We start from the raw sequence: 14382 nt of genomic DNA, 5'->3' as shown, positions 1-14382 counted from the left end.
GGTAGGCCTGCCTTGCAAAACCCCAAACTCTTGGCAGGCCCAGACATAGGAGTGTAAGCCTTGACCGTGGTTTGAGGTTTGATTTCTCTGCTCACCCCAAAACTAATTCTCAAATGCTAGCTCCATATGATTATATTTTTTTAAACTAATTTCTTAAGGTATGTGCTGTCACGTTCTGTCTCATTTTCCCAATAACTTCTGACTTCATTGGTAGATTTTAACTAAAACTGCAGATACAGAGCAGTATCCAAAGATGAGTGTTTTATGAAAGTAGGTATCCAAGCAGAGAAAGGAGAACAGAAGCCAAGGATAACATTACCCATATCTTGATATAATGATTTGTAAAGAATTTTGGGGGGGCCTCTGTTAATTTTTAAAGATCAATTCCTGAGCGATTTTCTTCACTAATTTTTTTATTTTACAGACAATTGATGGTAGAATGTGTCACCAAAAGAGCTTATGCCCCCACCCCACATGCATTTGAGTCGTAAATGCTTATGATTTGTAGTAAAACTGTTCTGTCTGGCTTGTTAGGTTAGCAGTAAATGCTGTGGACTGCTTCATGCCAGTAAGTGAGCTGTGCCTGCTTATCATTTTACAAACCACAGCTCATGTCTTCTTGTTACCAGGGCCAAATAACAGTTAAAAATGTCAACAGGTTTCAGCTCTCAGCTATTTATGATGAGGATCATCTGAGGCATTAACAGACTTCAGCAGGCACAGGATAATTTTGGAAAGGTGCTGGGATTGCTCCTGGATGCAGAATTGTCAAGGAGGTGGGGTCAACTGCTGCTTCTAGGTAATTTTTAAATCTCATTTTGGTATCAGATCTTGCCTTTTTGGATTGCTTAATAAAACAGAGAAGGGGCACTTAACATTTTTTAGATATAGAGAAGTGTGTGTGTTTACATATGTAGAGTATACACCCATGGTGTTTTCCCGAAAGTGGGATCGTTCACCCAGTGTGCAATGCACCAAGATACGCACAGATCAAAGGTATTTTATTCATGTCATATTTGCACAAAAATGGGTGCTAGGTGATAACATCACAAATCTAGCACGCAGCACAATGAAATTACAATGTATTTATCTTGTTACATGATTACTAAAAACCAACCTAAATTTGAATTTGTAATTATCATCTTATCTGCTATTGATTAGCTATATTTCAATTAGCCTTGCTAGTAAATTAGCATGCATGCTCCTTACCGGAGTGAGGGTGCAAGTCTACTCCGTGCTGAATGGGATTGGTGGTTGTGATTTCCCCCTGCTGCCTTTACCTCTCCCCTAGTTATCATTGTTTTGACTGACTTCACACTTTATCATAGAATCATTAAGGTCAGAAAAGACCTCTAAGTTCATCAAGTTCAGCTGTCAACCCAACACCACCATCTCTTCTAAACCAAGTCCTGCAGTGCCATGTTATCATGTTGTCACTGAAAGCAGGAATAAACCTCTTACCACCAATGCAGCATTAAGAACCAGGCATTCTCTTTATTGCAGTGCTGGGTGCACAGGGGATCTTTCTGCCTGATGTGCACACCTTCTGGAGTTCATTTTTGACGTTTATACATGACAGTTAACACACCACACCCATCTAATATATAATCATTGACCTGACTGAACATCCTCTTCTTCTGTTGGTCTGTACCTTCTCCACTTAAATTTAAGCTACAGTGTGATTTTAATTCACTGCGTGTACTCAAAAAGAGTAGGGAGGTAGTTCTTTCATCCCTCAGTAGAGCCAGTGGTCACAATTTCCCGCTGCCAGAATTACTTTTCTCCAAGTTACTGTGACTCTCACTGGTTTCAATCCCTCTATCTTACTTGCCGGAGATTGCTTCTGTTATCAGTCTTTGAAGTTTCTCAGCTTGTGAACCTTGAATTCTTTTCACAAGTAGGCTCATCACGCCATTTGTATTTCTCAGGCTGTGGGTTTCGGTTAATAATGGCTCAAGCTGCAAGTTTAACCCTTCAGCTATTTACAACACTCCTGGTGCCCCAAGGCGGGCCCTGGTCACCCCCACATTGTCCCCACAGTTTCCTAGCACCTCAAGAAGTCCCCTGGCACCAGGAAATGGGTGAACAGAGAGCGGCAGCCTCCTGGCCCTGCTGAGCCCCACGCCAACCCGCAGGACGCTGCCAGCTGGAGCTCCCCACTGTGCCAGGCACATCCTGGGGCTGCTAAAGATGGCTGCAGGGTCCCCAGGGTTGAGGCCAGAACCTTGTGTCTTACAGCTTTTGCTCAACATATCAACGTTATCATCCAGTTTTCAGTGTCTTCTGAGGTGGGATGTTCCCTCTTACCAGTTTCAGTTCTTCTTCAAGTATATAGTCGTAAAACAAATGCTTCCTTACATATCAGCTCCCTTCTCTGACCCCCAGATTCTATTTTGTGAAGCTCACCTGGTTCATTCCTCTTACACTGCAGAAAATTGAATTTTCCACTAAGTATCAATGGGATATGAGTTCTCTTTTCTGGTGCCTGCAGCTCTCCCTTTTTTGGTGCAAATACACATTACCAGCTCTTCCTAAGCTGTCAGCCGTTGAAGAACAGCTCTGCTTGAGTCCAATTTCATCAGTCAACAACGCTATGTTTGCATAAAAAATTTTCTCACGTTGCTCGCGGACTGTCTCCTCTCCTTAGGTGTATGAAAATCACACCCCGCCCAGCTGTAGGCCGCACAGGACACGCCCCTCCAGTCATGTTTTCCCGGAGATCCCTCCCCAGGCAAGGACAAGATGGCGACTCAGCCGGCTGGTGAGTCTGAGACAGCCCGCTCAGGTCAGTCAGTTCTGAAGGCTGACTTGGACTTTGGTTTACTCTATTTAAATATATAGGCTTTTCTGGGTATCTGCCACATAAAAACGCACGTTATTTGTGCCCCTAAGGGATGTCTGAGCTCACGACTGGGGCGCCCATCACTGTTACACCTCCCGGGGTGCCGAACGCCGGCCGGCGCATGAGCTTCTGCCGCTCCGGCATCGCCGCAAACCTGCTCCCAGCCGGCCAATGGCAGCTCCGTACGCAAATGCGTCCGCGCGTCCGGAGCGCGGATAGGCTGGGCGGGATGGGCGGGCGCTGCTCTGGGGAGGGCGGTGGTGAGGGGACGGGCGCCGCTTGTTCGCCGCCATGTTTCGAGCTCTGCGGCGGCGGTGGGACGCGTACAAGTACCGCTTCGTGCCCTGGCTGGCCCTCAACCTCCGCCGCAAGCGCAGGTGAGGTGGAGGGGCAGGTTCCAGGCGCCACCGGGCAGCGGCGAGGCCGCTTTGGGGGGGCAGGCCTGCCTCGCCCCGCCGCCCTTCCTGCCGTCCAGCGGGGTGAGGTGGCGGCACCAGGTTCCGCCTGGTGGGTTTCTCGCAGGGTTTTTTGGCCTCGAGTAGCTGCTGGAGCTGGGTGTGAGCTCGCCTCCGGGGTGAGGACCTTCCGTGGCCCGACCCCGCTGCCCCCTTGGCGGGGGTGACCGGGGACGCCGCAGGAGCTGACCCGGGTGTTCACTGAGAGGTGGCAGCTTTGCCGGAGGGGTTTGGCCCTCTGTGCCTCTTCGCTGGCGTAAAACTCTTAATACTTGGATACTTTAAAATTGTATTTATTTAGGAAAAATGTAATCTTAAAGTATTTTTTTTTCTTTACAGGACCATCCGATATGTTCCTGAGAGCTCCCAAGACAAAATTACCTCTGATGAGGATGTCTTTGAGACCCTACTGAAAATATTTAAAGCTCTGTTCATAAATGACTTCAGTAGACAAGCACATGTTTTAGCCTTGCTTCCAGAAATCAGATGTAAATATCTGGAATTACTGACTGTTGAGCAGAAGCAATCAAATGTAAATTCATGTAACTACCAGAGCCAACATGTTTTTAGTCCAGAGGAAGTTCTCTTCAACACACTAGGGTTCAGTATTTCTCGAGATCAGAGTTCCCTGGTGTCCGCAGGAACTGGAGTCTTTGTTACCAAAGGTTTTGTGCCAAAAGGGATGGTTGTATCTATGTATCCTGGTAATGGAATGTTCTTTTTTTCTGATTGAGTTAGATGTGATTTCTAACCATCTTATCATAGAATGCCAAAGTTGTCAACTAATTTTTATTTTACAGGTTTTATTTCTATCACTCTGTAACGAAATCACAAGTTACAGTGAAAATACTTCTATATAAACTCACTAGAGTTCTTTTGGAAATAGCAAAGCAGTGTTGGGGAGGGGGTAATTTTGTTTATAAAAAACCCTTTTAGTAGTTGTAGTCTAATTTTTCAGCTGCTAGAAAAGGTGTTCCAGATTCATTAAACACAAATGCGTGGGAACAGTTTCAAGTAGATGAACAATACAGCTTGATTCTGTGGGGTTTCTGTTTTGGATAAGGATCTGAAATATGAGGTTTTGAGATCTCCACACAGATCAGCAGACAAGACTGAACTTTTTCAGAGCACAGAGATACAAATTGGAAGAATGAAAATAAAACCTTTATTTAGCAGAACTCTCTCCCATAAAGCATGGTCTGGAAAATCAGCACTTCTCTGTTCTTCTTTTCTTGGGACTGCATTTGCTTACATTTCTAAAAAAAAGATTTATAATTCTGTCAGTATGGCCAAGCTAGAGCAGCACTGCTTAAATGCTTTGGATTTGTTTACATTTCATCTCTCAACAGAATCGTCACCTGCATGCGGACTCTGGCTTGTGCCAGAGCATTGCAGGATCGGGACCAGCCCAAGCATTGGGCAGCGGAGCGTGTTTTGCCATGCCAGAGCCAGAGTGCCTGGCTGTTACCATTGGCTGGTAAAGTGACTGATTTTCAAATGGCAATCACAGGGAATGAGCCCGCGACCTTGCAACTCGCTTCAGATTTCAGGCATATACTAAATGTGAGCGTAGGCTCATGGAGAGTCTCCTCTAGCAGCTTGTTTAGCGAAACAAGAGGACGAGCTGTTGAAATGCTTTCCATTTTCAGGGGTGAGAAGGAAGCTGCAGGGCTGCTGGCTGGGGAGGGGACCCTGTGGAGAGAGCAGGTCAGTGCGCTCCTGCCCTTGGCAGTGAGTGCAGCCTGCTGGCAGGGCCTTCACCCAGCTTCTCATGAGATTGCAGTGAAGGGTTTCTGCTGAGGGTTGTGGAAGATGTGTGTGAGGGATGCAGGACTGCAATGTCATGAAAAACTGCAAGCCAGTCTGCTGTGACTTTTTTGTGCTTGGAGCCCAGTGCAGGTTAAATCCTGGTCACAGACCTGGGAATCATTGTGCTGAAATGATGTGTCTGTTCTTGGTTTGGCATTTGCCCTTTCCTGTACCAAACAAAATGTCTGATCAGGGTGGTGGAGGGGAGGGTTTTCAGGCTCTTTGCTGTCTGCGTGTGTACTTTCCAAAAAGTCCTGAGACAGCAATAACAAAACAGCTTAGTATCTTCAGCTGTGCATACCTGAACAAATGCAACCTGGTTTCCTCTCTGAAGCAGACCAGTTTGCTGTGATGCTTTATCTACCTCTTGCAAGGATACTGGATGCAGGCCTTCTCTTCAACGATTTCCTTCAGTGGCTTCTCTCTTAGGAATATCTCAGCTCATGTAGATTTTTTTTGCATCCGACAAAGATGCGTCTAAAAGCTTGCAGATTCAGAAGTGTTAATGCCATTAACTGATCGAGGAGTTCCACCCCCTCTGTCTCGTTTGAGTTGCGATGTGGAGGGGTCTGGATGATATCATAAGCCCATTCTGACAGTTAACTGATTTTCTTCTGAAATAATCATATCTGTCTTGCAACAGGTACAGTATACAGAAAGCACGAGCCCATCTTTTTCCAGTCCCTTGGCAATCCCTTTATTTTTAGGTGCATAGATGGCATCCTTATTGATGGGAACGATAAAGGACTATCAAGATCAGTGTACAGGTAAGCAGTCAAGAAATAGGGAATTGTTGCTCAACTAATTGTAAACAGCGGTGCTAATAGTCTCAGTTCCCTGTTGTCCTTACCCAAGACTGAATTATATTTGAATATCATCCACCTATGTGTATCTTGTAATGCAAACAACACAAGGGTAAGGGAAGCTGGATGTCATCTGCGATGTACTTGTGTCTTCATCTGTGATGCCAGTGATGTGCATTTTGATGTACAGAGACTGTTTCCTGTAAAGAAAATAGCTTTAATAGGAGCAGGATGTAGCATAAAATGTTTTAAATGCTTCTAAGCTGTTTTTCAAATCTGCTTACTGGTTAAAAAAACCCCAAACCTCTATATGTACTTGCTAATACCAGAAGGGTGAATCTGGGAGGTCCAGCTCTGGTCTACAGCTGAGCAGCACTTAAGAAGGGACCAGTAACCCTTACATTGTTATTATTAATTACATTTTATTTATTTGTTTATTATCATCTCAAGTTGGAAGGTACCCATAAGGATCATCGAGTCCCAAGTCCCTACTTCTCGCAGGGCTACCTAGGACTAAACCACATGGCCAAGAGTGTCATCCAGATACTCCTTGAACTCTGGCAGGCTTGGTGTTGTGACCACTTCCCTGGGGAGCCTGTTCCAGTGACTGACCAGCCTCTCAGTGACAGAAGCTTTTCCTAACATCAGTCTGAACTTCCCCTGACACAGCTAGCCTGGACTGTTTTAGCTTACCTTAAAATATGATTTGCAGCAATTTGTGTTTAAATACAACATGAAGAGAAAATAAAATTAATAACAAGCAAAATTACCTATAATAACACCTAATTTGAATACTAATACCTACTAATCCGAGATTTTAATTCTGTGATTCATTTTGAAGCTGATATTGTAATGAGCCTTCACATGTTTAGAGGTGAACGAGATGTATTGACACTTCTGTAACAGTAACATACGATGTTGATTTCTGGAATTGTATGTGGTGGTTTTGTGCGTCTTCTTCCATCAGAGTCTGAAAGACACCACATACTAGCGGGAGGTTTAAATGTCCTTTTTAAAGCATCAGTGAGGTGTTGGTCCATGCACACACCACACCACACCCCCACCCCAGTGTTGTCCTGTCTCCCAGGTGGGTTGGACGTCTGTAACTTCGCCCAGCGACTGTGGCCATTTCTACAGGAGGAAGTACAGATAACTGGCTAAGTGAAGGAGTAGTGACGCATGTTAACACTCAGTCATTTCAGGTCTTGCAGCAGGAGGGATCAGCTTGGCCCATTTCAAATGAGTGATGAGAGCTGGCTCACAGCTGCCCTGCAAAATCCACTGGCGGTGGGACAGTATGTCAACAACTGCTCACATGGTAAGCTGCGAGGTAAATTTTTCAGGCTTGAATTTGTCTTTATGAATACAGATTATTTCGGAGGCGACACAGAGAATCAGATACTGATCTTGGGGGACAATAGTGCTGTTAAAAACAAGGATGAAGAGTTTCTGAGGTCTTTTGTGACAGCTGGGTGTGAGAATCCTTCAGTGCAGCAACACTTCAGATGTCCTTTTGCTTTCCTCACTGACTCCCCTAGATCCCCTGGTCTCGCTCCTGACACGTAGAATGAAAGGTACACATCCCAAAATGTGGGATGGTGGGAAAGGATATCTGGCCAATGATTGTGGGGCTGAGGCAGCAGAGTTGCAGATCAAGTTCCTCAGTTATGGTTCCAGCAGGCGGTGTGAGAAAACCGTACGCACAGTGACGTGTACAGTAAGATTTGATCACTGCTCAGTTTGAACTATAGTACTTTTTTTTAGGCTACTTATGCTTCTGTGCAAAATCTAGGAAACAGTACAATTTAGCTGTTGGACATGAAGAGGGGAACTATTTATTCTGTCTCACACAGTACATGTTGGTCTTAAGGTTTGGGGAAATAAATAACTCATGGGAATGGCTGTGAGATACAGAAAGTTGATTTGCTACCATACCTAGCTTCTAAGCAGCTTTCAGAGCCTGCATTACAGTAAAGGTAGCCTGCCTCCAAGTAGCATCCAGAAAGATTGCTGGAGTAGCTAATGCAGACAAAGGGCTGCTCATGAAGCTGTTTCTTCCAGGTCCAATGTCCATGTAAAGAAAATTCCCCTCTTCCTGCTGGACAGATCGTGATTTTCTCCCTGGCTGTATTTATGACATATTTTGCCACCAGGAAAATTTTTTTCAGTATTTTTTAAACTGTAAAAGCAAATGTATTTTAACAACATTTAGCACTGCTGTAAGCTAACCCTGACACTATGCAAGTTGTGCCCCTTCATATACATATCGGTAATCGGGTCTTCTTGTTTAATGCAGTAATGGTGGATTAAAGCACCTGTAGTTGGTTGTTATCTCATGTGTGAATTCAAAATAGGACTTCAGAGGAGTGTAATAGCTCGCAACAGAGGCATCGTTTTCAGGCTTGATGAAGCATCTGGTACTCCTGCAGCAGTACATTTGATATTTTTACACATCTCTAAACCTTATTTAAGATCATCTCAGTACCATAGAAACTCTTTTTTTCCTTATTTCTAGAAAAAGCAGCCAATGTATGTTACCAGGAGTTTGATGTGCCGGGATATTTTCCAGTAGAACTGAAACAGTATCTTCCAAACGTCGTCTACAGCCATGACATAGAGAGGTTAGCAGTCGATCAAAGAGCTCATAGATTTGTATGATACAAAGCATGCTGTATGTGTAAAAAAGACAAACTTGGTTGAAGAAGAATATTATTCTGTATGAAGATGAGCTACAGGAAAGTGTGCACCTGTATGGAAGAATTAGCTCTTTGAATAGACTAATTTTAAGTGATTTACAATACTACTACTTCTTGTTCCTTTTTCCACATCTTCACAAATGAGATTAGCATAGCTCTGAAGACAGAGTTTTTTACAAGCTGTGGTTACACTATGGTGTAACTATTAGCTTGTATTACAGTACTGAGGTTTTTCAGTATGTATTTCAGATGTAGTTAGCGACCCTTAACCAATGAAAGCCCTTCTAAGGTAGTTGAGATTTAGGGTTCTTACCCTCCTCTCCTCCCTGTCTGCTTCTTATGTGAGGAATAAGCAGATGAATTTGCAAGAAGAAACCTAAAATTAATTTGTATTGAGACAATTCAAATAATATGCAGTGTAAAGGCAAGTTACTTTTAGTTATGCTACACAATTACAATGTGTTCATCATGACCTGAAAAACTGCCTCTTTTAGAAATTAAAACACTTGGAAACCTTTCTCAGATTTTTGTTTGGAAATGTGGGAAGAGTGACAATTAGATTAATATGTACAAGGAGCAATATGGACAACAAGAACAGACAGTATGTTTGGAAGTGAGTGTCCTGTACTGGCATGCTGTCTAGAATAACTTCGAAGCTGTGAGGCACAGAGCCATCTCCCTGGATGTTGTTCGGTTGAGAGTGGATTCAGCCAACCAGCACCTGTGGGCAGCCTGCTAGAGGATTGATTGCTGCTCCATGAGCTTTGCTGTAGCTTCTCCTCCTGTCTGCATAACTCTTGACTCCTCCTGTCCTTTTCTCTCTCTTGACTAATTCTTTTCGTTTCTGAATAATTGTGTGCGTGGAAACATGATTTGCATACCGACACAGGCTGTGCCTTCTGTGGCAATTACATTGGTTTTGCTTATATTTGCTCTCTGTATATCAGTGTTGTGTTTCCAGGCTCCCTGGCCTGCATTATGCATTTCTCCCAAAAGTAATCTAGACAGAGCCATTGTTTTGGCTCCTTGCCACGAAGAATTAAATTCAAAGGGAAATATAACAGTTCACTTCCACATGTTTTGCTTTTCCCTTTTTTACAGCCACCTGAGGTGTGTAGTGCTTGTCACTCTCAGAGATGTCAAGCAGGGAGAAGAACTTTTTTCTAATTACTACACTGTTGTCAGCTGAAGTAATAGATTCAAGACTGAAGAAATCTGTGTCATTAAAATACTTACTCTGTGTGTACTTCAAGCTTCATGAGCATTTTTATGTAACGGGGTCTGTTGCTCTGCCATTTGGAAAGCAAACTGTGGGCCTGTATTCCCCCTGAAAATACTTGATATTTGGTGCAGAGGTGAAGGTTTAACCATTTACATGACTAGGTTCTCAGCTCTACTGTTGTTGTTATTATTGGTTATTGGTGTTCAGCTGTCCGTACAACAGCTCACAAAAAAACCAATGTTCTGGGTACGTCATTTAATCTTCTAGTTTGCACAGTTGTCTGCAACTGTGGCTCAGTTCTAATATTTTGCCAGTTCACATCTCGTGCTTACAATGAACACAATTTTGTAAAAACTACTTCCTTCCCCTGAACTATGCCTTGGATAGTCCTCATGGTTCAGGGTAATTACTGGTTCTTGTTCTGGTTTTCTTGGAGTTGGCCCCTTTGGTATCTGCATCCTTTTATAAAGTATTTCAGTGTAGCCAGTTGTCCAAACCTTTTATTAAGCCTTTTGTGGAACGGCACTAATGGTCACTTCAGATGTGCCTGCATGCTGCGTGGTCATCTAGAGGCCAGCTTGAGCCACTGGCTTTAGCTATGCCTGTCTTGGGGGGTGAGGAAAGATGTCTTGTGTCTTGAAGCCCTGCCCAGTCCTAGTTTCAGTCATTCAGTGAAAGTTTCCTGGCATGTGGCAACTTTCACGGCTTCTATTCTCATGGCAGCGTAGCTGGAGGGAATAATGCCAACTAAGTGCACTGTCTTTTTTTTTTTTTTTTTTTTTTAATGAGTTACTGGCATAAACAGAGCCAGCCATTCCCACACTAATTCTTGGTGCTGTCTGCAAACTGCCTTCAGAAAGTAAACAAGAGACAGCTTGTCAGCCTTTTGGTCTGGCTAAACAGCTTGGCAAAGAAAAATCATCCTAGTATTAACTGCAAAAGTCCCAGCACGCCTCCCAGTGAATTTGTGGTTGGTGCAAGCTCATGAGAACGGAGGAGCCGGGAAGTACTGTGCTCTAATGAGCCAGGTAGTGGTTGGGGCAGCCAGGGTGCCCTGCTTAGCTGCAGGAGCATCTCAGCTCTTTTTCAGGCTGCAAAGCTTTTCAGTGTCTGTGTCACTTGGTCCCCCTCCAAGCCCGAACCTTGTCTTTCGTATTCATCTGGAAGCCAGAGAAAGCTGGCTTTTTCAGGAAGATTTCAAAAGCAGATCTCTGAGATAGCAGCATGTGACTCAGCATGGGTTGGAGAAGCTTTATGAAGATGCTGGGGACAACTTTTAGTGAAAGTCCTTGTGTCTTCACTGCGTGGCAACAGCTCAGAGCAGGCAGTGATCTCCAGTCTACTAAAGAGGACGTTCCTCCCTCGCTGTGAGGATCCCTTCTCTCCGGAGCTGGGCCTTCTCCCCAGCTGTCTCTGTGAGGGAGGAGGTTATCGGGCACCTCCTGATCTCTGCAGAGGAGGCTGGCTGTTGGGGCACCTGCGGTGTGTCTTACCTCGGCAGGTTCATGGGTAGGTGGGGCATGCTGGTCTCGGCATGCCAGAAAAGGCAGGTGCTGTTCGTGTTGTCCAGGCTGAGAGGCTTCAGCTGTCTCATTATACATTTGTTAATACTTTTTTAAATGACTGGACTTGAAAGTATACTGTCTGCTGACTGTGGAACTTGGGTTTACAACTCATTGAGAAAGGTTTGTTTTCCTGCACTTGCTGCTTCCTGGACCTGAGTGTTCGTGGCAGTGTCAAATTGCTGTGCTAAGTGCAGGCTGCCTTGTGCCTGACAGGGTACCTGGGACTGGCTCCTCCATGCTGAAATACTGAAAGCTGACAGCCTGCTTCAGGGACTCCTCATGCACAAGGAGAAGCAAGACCTGGTCTGCAACTGGCAGCAGCAATTGATTTCTGTCTGCCGATGGCTAAAGAAAGCCAAAAAGTGGCAGGAGGAGGTGCGGTCAGTGCTTGCTTAGAAGCAGCACAACATGGGGACAGAGCAGGAGAGAGGAAAATGGAAATAATGGTTCAGTGAAGTGCTACGGCCTATGAAAGGGCCACTGGTATATCGGACTTTTCCTCGTTCTGTTTAGATTCCCATCTCTTAATTAAAAGTGAAAGTCATTCTAATTCCTGTGTGCCTGTTTGTTAATACCGAACTGACACCACCAGTGCCCAAAGGAGGATGCATTCTGGCATTACTTCAGATGTAATGTGCAATCTGATGATAACCCAGTAAACTTCTCTATGCAATCTATTTATGGTTTGTTAATAATAATAGATTATTCATTACAGTAAGTATAAGCTTTCTCCTGAAAGATTATCTGCCTGAGTGATTTTTTTGTTGGAACTCCCTAAAAACAGGGACTTACTAGGCAAATTTTTGCCTCTATATGCCTGTACACTTAGTGGTAGGAGGAGGAAAGCAAAATCGAACTAAAATCTATCGTAGTTTCAATTACTGACAGGCCAGACCCACACGTCCTTCTCCCAGAAACAGACACATAGTCTGGTTGTGTTAAACCACTGTACTAATTCAGGAGATGGTTTGTATGTTTAAATCTGTTGCCAGCTGTGAGGCGCTGGCTGGGACCAGCTGCCTTGGGCCCAGCTGGAGTGGAGCTGACTCCCTGCCCAGCCCTCATCGTGCTGTGCTGTGTATTGGTAGCTAGAAGGATGTCGCCAACACACCGGTGCTTTGGCCACCGCTGAGCTGTGCTCACACAGCATCAAGGCTGTCTCTCCAGCATTCCCCCTCACCAGTAGGCTGGGGGTGGGCAAGAATTTGGGAGGGGGCACAGCCAGGACAGCTGACCCAGAGTGACCAAAGGGATATTCCATACCATATGACATCTGCTCAGCAATAAAAGCTAAGAAAAGGGAGAGGCGGGGGGCACTTGTTATTACAACATTTGTCTTCCAGAACAACTGCTTCAGGTGCTGAAGCCCTGCTTCCTGGGAAGTGGTTGGTCATTGCCTGCTGACGGCAAGTAGAGAATAAAGCTTTGTTCTCCTTTCCTTCTGCACACAGCCTTTGTTTTTGCCATATTAAATTGCCTTTATCTTGACCCATGAGAGTTTTGTCTTCCATATTCTCCCCCTCCCCATCCTGATGAGGAGGAGAGTGATTGAACAGCTTGGTGGGCATCTGGTGTCCTGCCAAGGTCAAGCCACCACACCAACATGAGAGCAAAACCAGGAGCTCATGGGAAAATGGAAAGGTTTGCCACTGCATAGAGAGTTTTAGGCTTATTTTTCTTGGATTTGTCTGAACTCCGTACCCCCATGGTAAATATCCTGGCATTGCCAGTGGGGAGTCCCCTGACGGCCGGCACTGGAGTGCAGCTTAAGAGCTGTGGGGGTTGAAAGGCTGAGAAGTTCCACCCACACTTCCATGTGCCTCCTCAGTGGGAGCAGGAGGATAGAGCCCTTGACACTACAGTGTTGATCTGGAAATGCTGAGGGCCAGCTGCTGCTGTTTAGATGGTGAAATCAGCTTTTGGCATAAACGAGATTGCATCAAGAGACACCCAGGTGGTCTCATCAGGCTCTTTGGAAGAAAATTGGTCTGCAAGGCTCTGACTTTTGACGACTTCGCTCCAAAGGCAAAGCTGGTGGTAATAGTTAACTAATTCTCCAGGAGGCTAAACTGTTAACTGGAATCCCCGTTGATTTGGCATGGCAGGAGACCAGAGGTGCTCAAAAGATGAAAAGATGAGTTAATGAACTTTGCAGGGGTGCTGCAGACTCCCAGGAAGAATAGAGAGATGGCCCACATGAGGAGAGGGATGTGTCTGCTGGGGGAAGGAGCTGCAAGGGGAGCTGGAAATTCACTTTAGAAAAAAAATCCTTAATCCAGCTACTGAAGTACTTGGTAATCAAGATTCTGAAGTATCACCAGTATGCTTTAGAGCAGGTGGACATCGAATAGCCTGTGTCAGCTTTTCTGGCCAGCACCCTTGTGTTTGAAATGCCTGCCCAGGTGGGGAGTCCACCCTGAAGGGCTGGGGTGACTGCTGGCAGCTCAGAGGTCACCCTTCCCTCAGGGCTTCGTTCTTGGAGATGTTTTGTCCGTCAGTGTTGTGTGTGCGTAGAGGATGCGATCAAGGCAAACCACATCTCCCTGCTGCGGTGCTTCCAGTTTGGAGGAACTGAGAATGAGTTTGTCAGGCACTGAGAAAAATAGTCTGTTAAACTACTGAGCAGTATGTATGTGGGTATATATAGTTGTATATATGTGGTCATACATATAAACAGGTATGTTTCTATACAAGTATGCATATATCTAAGGGACTGGTGTAGAGGCTACAGTTCCCAAGGCAACTCCCACTGCACTCTGGTAGGAGGCAAGAGGGAAAGGCGTGAGGGTGCCTAACTGCTGCTGCTCATCATCCTTCCTCCCTTGCTCTCAAAGCCACCCTTCCTTCCTGGCCACTGCTCATCCCACCCTACTGTGAGCTGATCTGACTCACTAAACATGGTCACAACAACAGTACAAACCCTGGGCTTTCTTGCTTGTTTTGTTTTCTGCTGTTACAGAAACAGCTGTAAACAGTTCATGGACAGGCCA

The 14382-nt window shown here is 45.1% G+C and overlaps 1 protein-coding gene across 1 annotated transcript; it reads left to right on the top strand.

The window, feature by feature from the left end:
• Positions 1-2727: 2727 nt before the first annotated feature.
• Positions 2728-9851, top strand: SETD9 (SET domain containing 9). Its single transcript, XM_075078124.1, is given in 9 exon segments — positions 2728-2761; positions 2893-3037; positions 3039-3126; positions 3128-3219; positions 3637-4001; positions 5750-5873; positions 7112-7227; positions 8425-8530; positions 9707-9851. Coding segments are annotated over 9 exon segments (1143 nt in total). The 5' UTR covers positions 2728-2742; the 3' UTR covers positions 9795-9851.
• Positions 9852-14382: the final 4531 nt, after the last annotated feature.

Source organism: Phalacrocorax aristotelis, chromosome Z, assembly GCF_949628215.1.
Source record: "Phalacrocorax aristotelis chromosome Z, bGulAri2.1, whole genome shotgun sequence".
NCBI classification, from domain to species: Eukaryota; Metazoa; Chordata; class Aves; order Suliformes; family Phalacrocoracidae; genus Phalacrocorax; species Phalacrocorax aristotelis.
Note: the sequence above shows the minus strand (reverse complement) of the source record. Positions and strands in the feature narration are given on the sequence as shown.